The sequence below is a fragment of the Erpetoichthys calabaricus genome, chromosome 5 (genome assembly GCF_900747795.2).
Source record: "Erpetoichthys calabaricus chromosome 5, fErpCal1.3, whole genome shotgun sequence".
Taxonomy (NCBI): Eukaryota; Metazoa; Chordata; class Cladistia; order Polypteriformes; family Polypteridae; genus Erpetoichthys; species Erpetoichthys calabaricus.
The window spans coordinates 33,706,624-33,721,346 of NC_041398.2; the positions used below are offsets into that span (position 1 = coordinate 33,706,624).

The 14,723-nt window shown below is 37.7% G+C and overlaps 1 gene segment (V, D, J or C); it reads right to left on the reverse strand.

Annotated features, from left to right (window-relative positions):
• Positions 1-320: 320 nt before the first annotated feature.
• LOC127527989 (immunoglobulin kappa variable 1D-33-like) lies at positions 321-944 on the reverse strand. The segment is given in 2 exon segments: positions 321-661; positions 792-944. Coding segments are annotated over 2 exon segments (393 nt in total).
• Between the last annotated feature and the right edge of the window lie 13,779 nt (positions 945-14,723).

Sequence of the window (14,723 nt, forward strand, 5' to 3'; positions counted from 1 at the left end):
ATCTGTGGGATGTTGGAGAAAAAACAGAGTATCTGGAGAAAACGTTACGTGTACTCAGGAAAACATGTTATGAACTCACAGTCCAGAAGCAATTAACACCATGCCACACCATATGTAATTGTGAATGTGAATTATTTCAAATTATGTAATGCCTTAAGATGCAGCTTTTGGAATCAGGTTTATAGAAGCATAATCCCATCATAAAAATGAAAAATCAAACTGTTTGAGTCAATAGCCTTAAAGCTAACACTAACATCATATAGAAGCAAAGTTTTAAATGAGTGTCACTCTGGTGCCTTTGTAAAGCACCTGCAGGCTGTTCAGATGTTGAGAAGTTTTTGTATGGCTCTCTGTCGCTGTGTGAGAGGAAACTCTTCATACTGTAAACAGTAGTAATGTCCTGCATCCTCAGCCTGGACTCCAGTGATAGTCAGTGTGAATTCAGTCTCTGATCCGCTGCCACTGAAGCGATCTGGGATGTCATCTGCAAGTTCATTTGCTGCATAGATCAGGAGCTTAGGAGCTTCTCCAGGTCTCTGATGGTACCAGTCTACATTACTACTCATATCAGTGCTGGTTGTACATGTAAAGTCAACGTTGTCTCCTACAGAGACTGATTTGGCTGTTGGAGTCTGAGTTACCTTAATCTCACAGCTGGAGTCTGAAAATTAAAAAGCCAAAGTCATGTAGTATTTATAACTTTTTATTTGGGTTAAAAACAGCAAAACCATTTAATTCATAAACAAGGATTGCATTTATTTTACCACATCAATTATTAAACACCTTCTTACCTTGACTGTATAATGTGAGAAAGAGAAAGATGGGGAGCAGTGGAGAAGTCATTGCTGCTTTGGATCCTGCTAGTGTGCCTCATTGATGAAGTTATAAACCCTGGCAGAGCTCTGAAATGAGAAATGGTGACAGACAGGGTGGCATCTATGCAAAGCAACTTCCTCCCCAGGGCTCCAGTAAACTTTAAAAACATATTTTACATGTCTTTTTTTTTACTTTGCAAATAGCTAAACCCTGCTAGAAAAGAACTGGAAATTCTTCCAATAATGCTTTTTGACAAACTGATAGACATGGCTATCAGTCAGTGCTCCTGCTACTGGCTATTGGATTTTAATTCTGAGCAGGAGATGAGGTTGATGAATAAATATGGCTGATCCGTCTCAACATCATTTTGTTGCACATCAGCAACTGCAGTTTATATACAGAGTTTTTAATAGTCCATTTTTTGGTGCCACCACTTTTGTGGTGAAGTAATGAGCAAACACATCTGAATTTGCTTTTCCTTGAGTTTGGTGAAAAACACTGACATTTTCAGGAATTTCGGCAAAGTCAACTGGAAAACTGAATTAGTTTTGGAAGGAATTATAATGGTGCAATGGTCTCTGAAGTGTCCCATAGGGATGAGGAAACATTTGCCAATTATCCATCCATCCATCCATTATCCAACCCACTTTATCCTAACTACAGGGTCACGGGGGTCTGCTGGTGCTAATCCCAGCCAACACAGGGTGCAAAGCAGGAAATAAACCCCGGGCAGGGCGCCACACACACACACACACCCACACACACACACTAGGGACAATTCAGAATCACCAATGCATCTAACCTGCATGTCTTTGGACTGTGGGAGGAAACTCACACAGACACGGGGAAAACATGCAAACTCCACGCAGGAATATTTGCCAATTATACTGCACTTAATATTGTGACCAAAAATGTGGCCTAAGTTGGAAGGTGGCAATGCTGACCACTGTACCACTGTGTCTCAATGAAATAAAATTATTCTGCAAATCCAATATACTCAGAGTCCTTTAACTCTCTTTGTTTCTCCCGTGCTCCTATCACTCTGACTAATTAACACCCACAGGATCTGTTTTGTGAGGGATCAGCGTTATAAACTTAGGGGTTCGGGTAGTCCCTGTTACTACCTGATCTGTGCTACAAAGCAAAGAACAATGTACAATGAATCTATGATATATATAGATATATATATATATATATATATATATATATATATAAAGGAGAGTTGGGATCCGTGTGGCTGTGTTTGTGTGTTTGTGGAGGGATGGAGAGTTAAGGCGGGTGTTGGAGTCACGTGACCATCTCCCCTCCCATTCCCTTACTTCAATCACTTCATTTCGCTCCAAGATGAGCTACGCAGCTGACGCGGTTAGTCCTTTCTCCTTTACTGATTAACTGTTTAGTAGACGTGGTACTTACTGAATAGTATTTTTTCCTTAGTATTTCTTAGTGTTTAGTAGACGCGGTGTGCCGGTGCTCCCGGCGGTGTTGCGGTTTATTGTTACTTTCTACTTCGTTTTTGTACTTTACTGTTTAATAATAAATAATAATAATTCACTACATTTATATAGCGCTTTTCTCAGTACTCAAAGCGCTAAAATATTGAGTGATACTTAGCTGATAGCAGTGTAGAAGTAGCACAGCACAACGCAGCCGGTAGGACAGGTGGGTGTGGTAGCGTAGGTGAGCATACTGCAAAGATAATTACACAGTTTTTAAATGATCACAACTTATCAGACCCCTGGAGGTTTCTTAACCCAAACTCGAACATATTCGTTCTACTCACCAGTGCATTATAGCTACTCAAGAATTGATTATTTTTTTATAGATAATAATTTCCTGCCTACAATTAAATCATGCAAATATGACACAATTGTTATCTCTGACCATGCCCCTCTAGTCTTGGAGCTAAAATCAATAAGCCCCTCATACTCACCTCGCAGATGGCGTCTTAACCCTCTTTTATTGGCAGACGAGAACTGCACAGAATTTATATCCAAACAAATCAGTTTCTTCCTAGAGACAAACACGTCCACAGAGGTTTCTGCAGGAACACTCTGGGAAACTCTAAAGGCCTTCTTAAGAGGCCAGATTATTTCATATCTTTCCCATAGAAATAAATTAGAAACCAAGAAAGTGTCAGAGCTAAGAAATGAAATTACTAGAATAGATGAAGAACAAGCCAGGCGTCCAAGTGAAGCTCTTCACAGGAAAAGGCAGGCCCTGCATACAGAACTTAACATCTTAACAACTAAAGAAACTGAGCAACTTATTTATAAGTCTAGACAGCATTACTATGAACACGGAGAAAAAGCTAATAAGCTTTTAGCTCAACAAATTCATAAACAAGAAGTTCACAATGCAATACCAGTAATCACCAACAAGAATGGAGAAGAAATCATCGACCATAATAAAATAATGCACACATTTAGAGATTACTATAAGTCTTTATATTCCACTGAGCCCAAAGAAGACAACACGCAATCTAATGCATTTCTGGATAATTTACAAATACCACAAATAGATGTAAGTGCTGAGGAACTGGATAAACCTCTAACGCTAACAGAATTACTAGACGCTATAAAGTCACTACAAAGCGGGAAATCATCAGGCCCTGATGGTTACCCCGTAGAGTTTTATAAGAAATTCTCCACTCAGCTAGCTCCACTCTTATTGGTAACATTTACAGAAGCTAAAGACCACCAAATACTACCTCAAACATTTCGACAAGCATTAATCACCGTCTTTCCTAAACAAAATAAGGACTTGTTACAATGTGCATCATATAGACCAATTTCACTCCTGAATAATGATGTTAAGATACTCTCAAAAATCCTAGCTAGAAGGATGGAGAAAGTGCTGCCCTCGGTAATATCACAAGATCAAACTGGAATTTTTAAAGGCCGACATCTATCTTCAAATCTCCGACGCTTGTTTAATGTTATATATTCACCAGCAAAATCAAACACCCCAGAGATATTACTATCATTAGACGCAGAAAAGGCATTTGACATGATCGAATGGAATTACCTTTTCACTGCACTGGAGAAATTTGGGTTTGGCCCGAATATTTGTGCTTGGATCAAACTACTGTATACCAGTCCAGAAGCTTCAGTTTGTATTAATAAAATTTGCTCAGACTACTTTAAACTAGAACGTGGTACCAGACAAGGATGTCCCTTGTCGCCACTGTTGTTTGCAATCGCTATTGAACCACTGGCAGTTCACTTCCGAAATTCTTATCAGATAAAGGGGATTGTCAGAGAAGGACTGGAACAGAAAATTTCTCTATATGCAGATGATATGGTCTTATATATATCGGACCCAGAAAACACTGTCCCTGCTATTTTAACAGCACTAACAGAATTTCAAAAGATATCTGGTCTTAGAATTAATCTGAATAAAAGTATACTCTTTCCAGTGAACTCACAAGCATATAATATTAGATTAGACACCCTACCTTTTACCATAGCAGATCAGTTTAAATACCTAGGGGTAAATATCACAAGTAAACATAAAGCTCTTTATCAACAAAATTTTGGCGTCTGTATGGAAAAAATTAAGCAAGACTTGCATAGATGGTCAACCCTTCATCTCACTCTAGCCGGAAGAATTAACATTGTTAAGATGAATATCCTTCCTAAACTTCTCTTTTTATTTCAAAACATTTCAATATATATCAATAAATCGTTTTTTAAACAGTTAGATTCAATAATAACCTCATTCATTTGGAACTCAAAACACCCACGTATCCGAAGAGCGACCCTACAAAGACCTCAGGCAGAAGGTGGCATGGCTTTACCTAATTTTCAGTTTTATTACTGGGCAGCAAACATACAAGCCATAAAAACCTGGACACAAATAAATGCACATACCCAGGCTTGGTCTGCAATAGAAGTAAAATCCTGTAGTACTTCTTTATATTCCCTGCTCTGCTCTCCAATAAATGAAAGTTATCGCAAATATACTAATAACCCAATTGTGCTTTACTCACTCAGAATATGGAACCAAATTAGGAAGCATTTTAAGATGGAAAATCTTTTATCAGTGGCACCTCTGCAAGGGAACCACCTCTTTCAACCTTCGCAAGTATATCCAGTTTTTAATACCTGGAAATATTTTGGGATTAAAATGCTCAGAGATCTTTATATAGACAACATATTTACATCTTTTGAACAATTACGTTCAAAATTTAACCTCCCAGCTACACATTTCTTTTACTATCTTCAAATTCGAAATTTTGTTAAACAGAAATTGCCCGATTTCCCCCACCTTGCACCCTCCACAATGCTGGAAAAAATACTGCTCAATTCCGAGGAAACAAACACTATTTCCGCAATATATAAAATCTTATTAGAGTCCCTACCTTTCAAAGACCCAAGAGCACATTGGGAAGAAGATCTCTTAATCAATATATCAGAAAAGGAGTGGAAGGTAGCAAAGCAGAGAATTCACTCGAGTTCTATAGATAGATAGATAGATAGATAGATAAATACTTTATTAATATGTGCAAAGCATAGAATTATTCAACTAAAAATTATATATCGAGCTCATCTGTCTCGCTTAAAACTGTCCAAAATGTTTCCAGGCCAGGATCCAACCTGCGAGCGCTGCAACCAAGCTCCTGCCTCACTGGGTCACATGTTCTGGGCCTGCACCAAACTAACATCATTTTGGACAAAAATTTTTAAGTGCCTCTCAGACAGCCTTAGTATCACAATCCCTCCTAACCCACTAACAGCTGTGTTTGGTGTCCTTCCAGATGGACTTGAATTGGAGAAGGACAAGCAAACGGTGATTGCATTCACTACACTCTTGGCACGCAGACTTATTTTGTTAAATTGGAAGAATCCTAATTCTCCTCTTATAAGTCAGTGGGAAACCGATGTTTTATATTATTTGAAATTGGAAAAAATCAAATTTTCAGTTAGAGGATCTGTACAAAATTTTTTCAAAACATGGCAGGATTTAATCAATATTATTTTAGAATAAGAGAAATAACTATTATTGCATTTAACTCCCTTCTCCATCTCTTATTTATATAGATATTTACTTCTCCCCTTCTTTTGTCTAATGTTGCCTTATTAAAAAGCTTAAAGAAATTTTCCTTTAGCTAAGCTCTCCTTCTCAGGGGTGGGGTTTGATTTGTTTTCAAATTTGTTGGGTTATAAATTGATCTGTTTGTATGGAATGATTACAATGAAAATTAATAAAATAAAAATATTAATAAATATCGTCATGATTATTATTGGTGTCACACTTTGAAAGGGTGGGACTATTGCTCTCCACGTCCAAATGTCACCACCAAAAAAAAAACAGTGCAGGGCAGATCACAAATGTGGACTGAATGGTAAGAAATATAATTGGTGCAGGACTGAGACAAGTTGGAACTATTGTGGACCAATAGCAGAGGGGGAGTGTGCCTACACTTTAACAAGTGATTTTTTTATAAACTCAGAACTTTTCTGTACAATTGGTAATGGTTTGAACACAAGACATATTAGATTGGAGATGCAGGCTGCTAATGATTTATTAGATGGCACATCCTACCTGGAGACTGCTGTCAATTTGATTGCTCGTTGGCATAATGGTCTCTTACAAAGTCAATCCCGCATTAACCTAATAACAGAAGACAACCTGAGCATTGATCTTCATGAATTTGTTGTCAGTGAAGTGCATTACTACAACCTCCAGATTCGAGTCAATTCTAAAAGCATTGATAAACACAGTATAACCATTTCCGAGATTCTAATTCCTATAGGCCAAAATATTCCTGAGAAGTATTTCCGCAGAGCATTTACTGAAAGCCTTCTTAGGCGAGGCAGAGTTAAACTAATGGAGGTAAATAATGTTATCGGCTGAATCATGGAATTTTACTCTTACATATTCCTTATCATTCTTTAGCATCTCTGCTCAGATTGTGCTTGAAATTTATCAATGTGTGATCATACTTACAGTTTTGTATTATGAGAACTTAGTTGCATGCATCTGGTACTGCATTGTAATATTACTGAAAACATATTTTTACCTTTTTTGTAGTGCACCTGCATTTTCATTACAATAAAGCTTCTTTATACCTACATGAAGTGATCATACTTGATGAAAGTTAATATTTACATCAAACATACTTGGAAGAATATTAAACTTGAAAGAAATGTGTAATGTTTCCATCTCCTTCCATCACATATTGAGATTCTGGCTTCTGTCCATTCATTCACTTACTGAATTTTCTGGAAAAAGTTTTTTTTTTGGTGGTGGTAGGAGCTGAACCCAGAATGGTAACTATGAAAGTTCATCCACATCCATTAGAGGGTCATGAGGACCAACAAAATTCCAATCAAGATCAAACTCTACTCCAGCCACCAGTAAATTGCAAGGCACACATTTACTCTGACGGGGATAAATATCAACTAGTTGCAGGCATCTCTTCATTTTAATTAGAGGTTTAAGGGCATTGTCTATGGACCTGGATTCGACTCCCCTTAGAGCCCCAGAAGTTAGACATTTAAAAATGCCCAGGAACCTCATGGAATGGGATTGGGTGACTACATTTAATATCCACCAAGTCCTTGCTCTGTGCCAAAGAGTGTACACAATCTTTGGGAAGAAGTTTTATATCAAGTAAGGAATATCAACACCCAACATTTCGATGCGGAAAGCATTGTGGATTTCCCTATGAAGCTACAGGGGACACAACAAAGAGCCCAACATCCAAATTAAGCTGACCGCAAATATATACTAAGAACTACAGGGCAAAGGCAGCGTGTATTCCATCATAAATGTCTTCACTCAATCTTAGAGCCATGCCACACAAGTCACTATAACATTGGGTGTTGTTCTATAATATAAGAAGGACAAACTGACTGTGATATTTTTATAAAATTACAAAGTAAAAAACTGAATAATATCATAAATCTTCTAAACAAAGTAAGAGCAGCCATCTTTTATGTTAACATAACTTATTCTTCCCCTTAAAAATTTTCACGTTTTATTGTTATACAACATTAACAAACACCACAGATTTAATTTGGCTTTTTTTATATTGAACAACCAAAAAAGATTTAAATGTCAAAGTGAAATCATACCTCTGCAAAGTGATCTAAATCAATTACAAATATGAAAATCTTATAGTTGATCACATGTATTCGCCCCCTTTAATAGGACACACCAAACTCAGCACTAGTAAAGCCATCTGGTTTTAGAGATCCTTCATTAGTTCAATGGAGACCACTTGTCTGGAGATTCAATTGATTGTTGTTTAAATATACCTGACTGTATGTGGAAGGTCCAACTTGTGATGAGACAGTATCATGGACCATCTTACACAATGAAGACAAAAGAACACTCCAAGTAACTCTGTGAAAAGATGATTGAAAAGGACAAGTCAGGGGATGGAGACAAGAAAACAGCCAGATCACTGTATATCCAGTGAAATCAGTCATTAATAAATCAAAAAAGTATGACAAAGCCAAACAATTTACTCAGGGCAGGCCATCTACAAAAACTGAATGAACAGGCAAGAAGAATACAAGTAAAGGAGGCCACCAAGAGACGTCTGAGAACTCTGAAATAGTTGCAAGCTACAATGGATAAGAATGGAGGGACAGTGAAGACAGCAACCGTTGGCCAGGTGCTTCATTAATTACAGCTTTTTGGGAGAGTGGCAAAGAGAAAAAAAACACACAAGATATCTGGAGAAACATGGGGGACTCTGAAATTTGCTGGATGAAGATTTTATGGTCTTATGAGAAAAAATTTAAGGTTTAGCCATCAGACAAAACACCATGTTTGAACACTGCACATTATCAATGCTGCATGGATGCTTCTCTACAGTAGGCCCCTCTACAAAGAAAGATAAGGAAAATTTAAAATGTGAGCCTTACCGAAATGTCTCATTAGATAGTGACATTGTCAAAAGCAAACTTAATTGACTGATTAATATCAAATGGTCAATTCCTCTTCACATCATTAACATTTCCTCAAAGAATACAACCATTCAAAATCAGTTTAGGGTCATCATTTAACATAATGTGCACATCTTTAGTATGTGGGGAGAAACTGAAGAAGCAGAAGAAAAACCCACAAAAACACATCTACAATATGCAAACATCACAAATAATTGAAGAATGGGCAGTTCAGAACAAATACCTTCTGAATATGGCATGTAAAACAGCAAGAAGAACAGGTGATTAATTTGTTTTCTACCTTCATACACTGAATCATACCAAGACTTTTCTGAATGATATTCTAAAACTATATATATTTTAATGTTACATTTTTTGACACAAAAGATGTGACCATCCTTTTAGCATCCATGTGCCTCCTGACCTGTTTTCAGTTGAGTAAGTGGTAAATGCCAATGGCTCACACCTCCAGACAACCAGATCCCAGCCTCCCTTGTGTCCATGTTTAGTTTGCCCATTTTTCTAGTCTGTTGTGAGTCTGTTCTTAATTCCATCCATCCATTACACAATCCGCTTTATCCTAACACAGGGTCACAGGGGTTTGCTGGAGCTAATCCCATCCCTGGCAGGAACAAACCATGGGCACTTTTTGCACAGTACAGACACTCTGTCCATTAATTAATTATTGAATTCATTTGACAATGGAGGAAAGGAAAACATAAACTCCAGTCAGCAGCGCACCTGAAGAAAAGAAACATCTGTGGGTACACAGTCAATTGTAAGAGAGAAACTCAAAAACAAAGTCAGACAGACTCAGAGTCCTTCTGGGCATTCTGTAGCAGAGTCTGTGCTGGGCCATTCATTCTGATAAAAGAAACTTTCTATCTTATGATTTTAAGGCTCTCAACATCTCAGGTGACTTTTCATGGGCATGAAAGCAGCTTGTCAGTAAAGCAGTGGCACCAAGTGACACACCAAGTTTTTAAGAAGGGAAGTAGAATAGAGGAAGGTTAGTGATGGTTCATTAATGCTTATGTTTTTGTACAAGTGACTAACAAGCGATGCAGTATGAACAGCTAATCAGCAGCTCTAATCAGGGTATGCTATACTAAAGTAGGAAGTCCTCAGCTAGAATGTTCCACAACTTTGGGTCCCTGTAACTAAAAGTTGGACCTCCTACTGTTACTAATTAGAACATTAGAACAATCTAGACAAGAACAGGCCATTCAGTCCAACAAAGCTCACCAGTCCTTTCCACTTATTTCTTCTAAAAAAACATCAAGTCAAGTTTTGAAAGTCCCTAAAGTCTTACTGTCTACCACACTACTTGGTAGCTTATTCCAAGTGTCTATTGTTCTTTGTGTAAAGATACATTTCCTAATGTTTTTGCGAAATTTACCTTTAACAAGTTTCCAACTGTGTCCACGTGTTCTTGATGAACTGATTTTAAAATAACAGTCTTGATCCACTGTACTAATTCCCTTCATAATTTTAAACACTTCAATCATGTCACCTCTTAATCTTCTTTTGCTTAAACTGTAAAGACTCAACTCTTTTAATCTTTCCTCATAATTCAACCCCTGTAGCCCTGGAATCAGCCTAGTCGCTCTTCTCTGGACCTTTTCTAGTGCTGCTATGTCCTTTTTGTAGCCTGGAGACCAAAACTGCACACAGTATTCCAGATGATGCCTCACCAGTGCATTATAAAGGTTGAGCAGAACCTCCTTGAACTTGTACTCCACACACCGTGCTATATAACCTAACATTCTGTTAGCCTTCTTAATGGCTTCTGAACACTGTCTGGAAGTCGATAGTTTAGAGTCCATTACGACTGCTAAATTCTTCTCATAAGGTGTACTCTCGATTTTCCAACTGCCCATTGTGTATTCAAACCTAACATTTTTACTTCCTATGTGTAATACTTTACATTTACTGACATTAAATTTCATCTGACACAAATCTGCTCAAGCCTGTATGCTACCCAAGTCCTTCTGTAATGATATAACGGATTCCAAATGATCTGCTAATCCACCTATCTTAGTATCATCTGCAAACTTAACCAGCTTGTTACTTATATCCATCCATCCATCCATCCATTTTCCAACCCACTGAATTCCGAACACAGGGTCACGGGGGTCTGCTGGAGCCATTCCCAGCCAACACAGGGCACAAGGCAGGAACCAACCCACCGCAGGACACACACAAACACACCCACACACCAAGCACACACTAGGACCAATTTAGAGGGAGGAAACCGGAGCGCCCGGAGGAAACCCACGCAGACACGGGGAGAACATGCAAACTCCACGCAGGGAGGACCCAGGAAGCGAACCCGGGTCTCCTAACTGCGAGGCAGCAACGCTACCACTGCGCCACCGTGCCGCCCCCTTGTTACTTATATTCCTATCTAAATCATTTTATATATTAAAAATAGCAGCAGCCCTAGCACTAACCCTTGTGGAACATCACTCTTAACATTGGCCGATTCTGATTTGGTTCCTTACACCATCACCTTCTGTTTCCTGCGTCTGAGCCAATTCTGCACCCATCTAAAAACATCACCCTGAACTCCCACTTTATTTAGTTTGATGCCCAACCTCTCACATGGCACCTTATCAAATGCTTTCTGAGAGTCAAGATAAATAATATCATATGCTCCACTTTGATCGTATCCTTTTGTTGCTTCCTCATATAATTCCTGCATGTTAGTAAAACATGATCTCCCTCTCCTGAACCCATGCTGACTGTTCCTAATAACTCCTGTTCTTGACATGTGTTGCTCAATCTTATCCTTAATAATTCCTTCCATTAATTTTCCTGTGATGCATATTAAGCTTACTGGCCTATAGTTGCTTGGATCTGCCCTGTCACCCTTTTTATGTAACGGGATGACATTTACTATTTTCCAGTCCTTTGGAATTTCCCAGTGCGCAGTGATTTCCTAAAAAAATGTGTCAAGGGTTTATATATGCACTTGCTAGCCTCCTTAATAACTCGAGGGTAAGTATTATCTGGTCCTGGTAATTTGTTTGATTTCATCTTATTTAATCTGAGCAGCACTTCTCCTTCTACAATTTCCAAATCCCTCAGTACCTCCTTAGCAGGCCTGTTTACCTCTGGGAGGTTATCCACTTGCTGACTTGTAAACACTTCAGAAAAATGTAAGTTTAGAGCATCCGCTATTTCATTGTCTGTATCTTTTAATTCCTCTTTATTTTTTCTGATGCACTTTACCTCCTCCTTGACTGTTCTTTTACTACTAAAATACTGAAAGAATCTCTTAGGGTCGTCTTTCACCTTATCTGCTATATTCCTCTCCAACTGTCTTTTAGCCTCCCTGATATCCTTCTTAATAGTTGCCCTCGTGTTCTCATACGCTCTACGATCCACTTTGCAGTCATTAGTCTTATATGCCTTATAAAGCAGTTTTCCTTTGCAACCTCTTTTTGAAATCTTTATTAATCCACCGTGGAGTTTTTTTTAGCTTCCTATTAATTCCAAATTTAGGTATGTATCTGTCCTGCATTAAATGTAAAACATTTTTAAACCTGTTCCACTGCTCCTTGACTGTATCCACACTTAAAAACTTTTCACAGTCTATCCTCCTTATACTTTGTCACATCTGGTCAAAATTTGCCCTACCAAAGTTCAACTTAACAATTTTAATCTTCGCATCTGTTACAAAATATTGAGAATTGTATTATATTACAGTCACTTGACCCTAGTGGTTCAATCACCTCTACACCCTCAATTCTGTCTTGATTATTACAAAATACTAAATGCAGACAGGCTTCACCCCTTGTTGGTGCTTTAACATGCTGTGTTAAAAAACAATCACTGATTACTTCTAAAAACTCCTTTTCTTGTGCTCCTCCATCTGCAAGGTTATCCCATTTTATATTCAGATAATTAATGTCCCCATGACTATAATATCTCCCTGTAATCTTGCCTTTTTGGTATTACTAAAAAGATGTGTGTTGAAATTACTGTCTGAAATATAATGAGACCTCTTTCCTTAATATTTTCCAGGTGAAGCCACATGTCCTCACTAAGATGGGGCTCATCATCCAACTGAAGAGGACTTGCATTTAAATCCTGTTTGGCATAAACAGCAACCCCATCTCTTTTTCTGTTCTGTCTGTTCCTTCCTAAAAAATATGTATCCCTCTATGTTACACTCATTCCCATCTTTGTTGTTTAGCCAGGTTTCCATTATTGCTATAATATCATAATTATGCTCAGCTACATACAGCTCCAACTCTCTTACCTTATTTTTGAAATGAAATCTTAAGCAGGCTGGCATCTTGGGTGTCTAATGCATGCTCTGGCTTACAAGTTGATTTAACCAACTCCAATTTAACAGACTTAGAATTTAAAGGAAAAAAAAAGTCTGCCCTGAACGAAACATTTGCCACTGCGAATACAGCATGTGAAAATGATGAGGAAATAAATCAATGTTTTCCAAATAAGCTATACACTCCATCCAGAGTTGAGCTCAGGGTACTATCTCATTGAGCTGGGGAGCTGTAATGAACAGGGAATGATTAGTGGCAAGTGTCCCCAAAATCAGACTGTCTTTGCATTTTATTCTGTTTAATCGTTTATGTTTTGGTTTTCTGAATGTTTTACATAATTGGGACATTTAAAGGAGTAAAATTTGAGTTTGCACAAAAATTGTACTTAATTGAGAAATATTGCTGTTGTTTAGTAACTGTAAAAATACATTTGAATACAACTACATACCTGAAAAGAAATTTTAATACAGTATAAAGATACATATTATAACAAAGTGAGCAGTTTCATTGTGTGCTCCCCGTTTCTGTCCCATTGAAAGGTATGCCCAATGACAGTGTAAAAGAGGACAAAACAAAGATAAAGATTTGAGGTGCAACCCTATATATTGTAAAGACAGAAAAATAAATGTGGGTTTTCAGCAAAAGAATGTTCCTAAGGACACGAGTCTGAGATGGTAACAAATCAGGTTAAATGTCAGCCAAGGAAGAGGTGGGAATGGCACCGGACATGACGTTAGTCTTCATAACAGTTATAAAACATCAGTTATTCATCCCTGGACAGTGTGGCATGTTGACATGGTCATAAAATGACTTACTAGATATGTAATATCAAGAGAAATGTGTCTCAGTGAAGCCACTTTAGACCTCTCCAAAGTGGAGTTTTCTTAGTAGGTCACATTACAGAGATAAAAAACTCTTTACTGATGCTTTGTAAGTGTTTTGAAGTGTTTGTTAAAGTCTTGTTACATAATAGTGATTGAGTAATAGATGCATTTTTGCATTATCTAAACTAAAGCTTTTTACACTAAAAATCGAGGCCTTAAAATTAGGGTGTGCCAGCATGCTAGCTCCATGAGACAGGTCTGAGTCTGAGTAACTGTATATTTTATATTTTTTCCTTCATGGACTCTATGAGTTAGGTGAATTAGCAACTCTAACTTGACCTTGTATAACTGAGTATGAAACGCTGCCTTGGATAGACCCTGCTATCCTTGACCTAGAACTTCACCTTGAATCAGGGTTAAAATGAATGGATGGATGGATGGATGGCTGACTTGGAAAGGAGACATCTGTGCCTTGAATCGTTAAACCCTCGAATACAAATGCATCTTCTTTGGGCTCTGCAGTCACAAAAAAGGTCAATTTCTCTTTATCCCTTTGGTTGATTATTTGTTTTTGACAGAACAAAGAAATAATTTAATAAGAAAAAAAAATGTGTTTGTTGTGTTGAAATATATTTCTAGTGACTAAATCCAACGGTCCACTTGAGGGTATCTTTGTCATTTCTGTAGAGATGTTGATTTATGCTATTTTGGAAGCGGGTGACTTCATTTGATCTGCTTTTTCATATTCTTATTTTGAAAAACAGTCTTTTACTCTATAGATTAATGGTTAACATTTGAGCTTGTACTAGAAAGCAGGGAATGCCTTATTTATTTAAACAATAAAAAAATAAAATGGCCAGTGTGATAAATCCTTCAGGTTAACAATG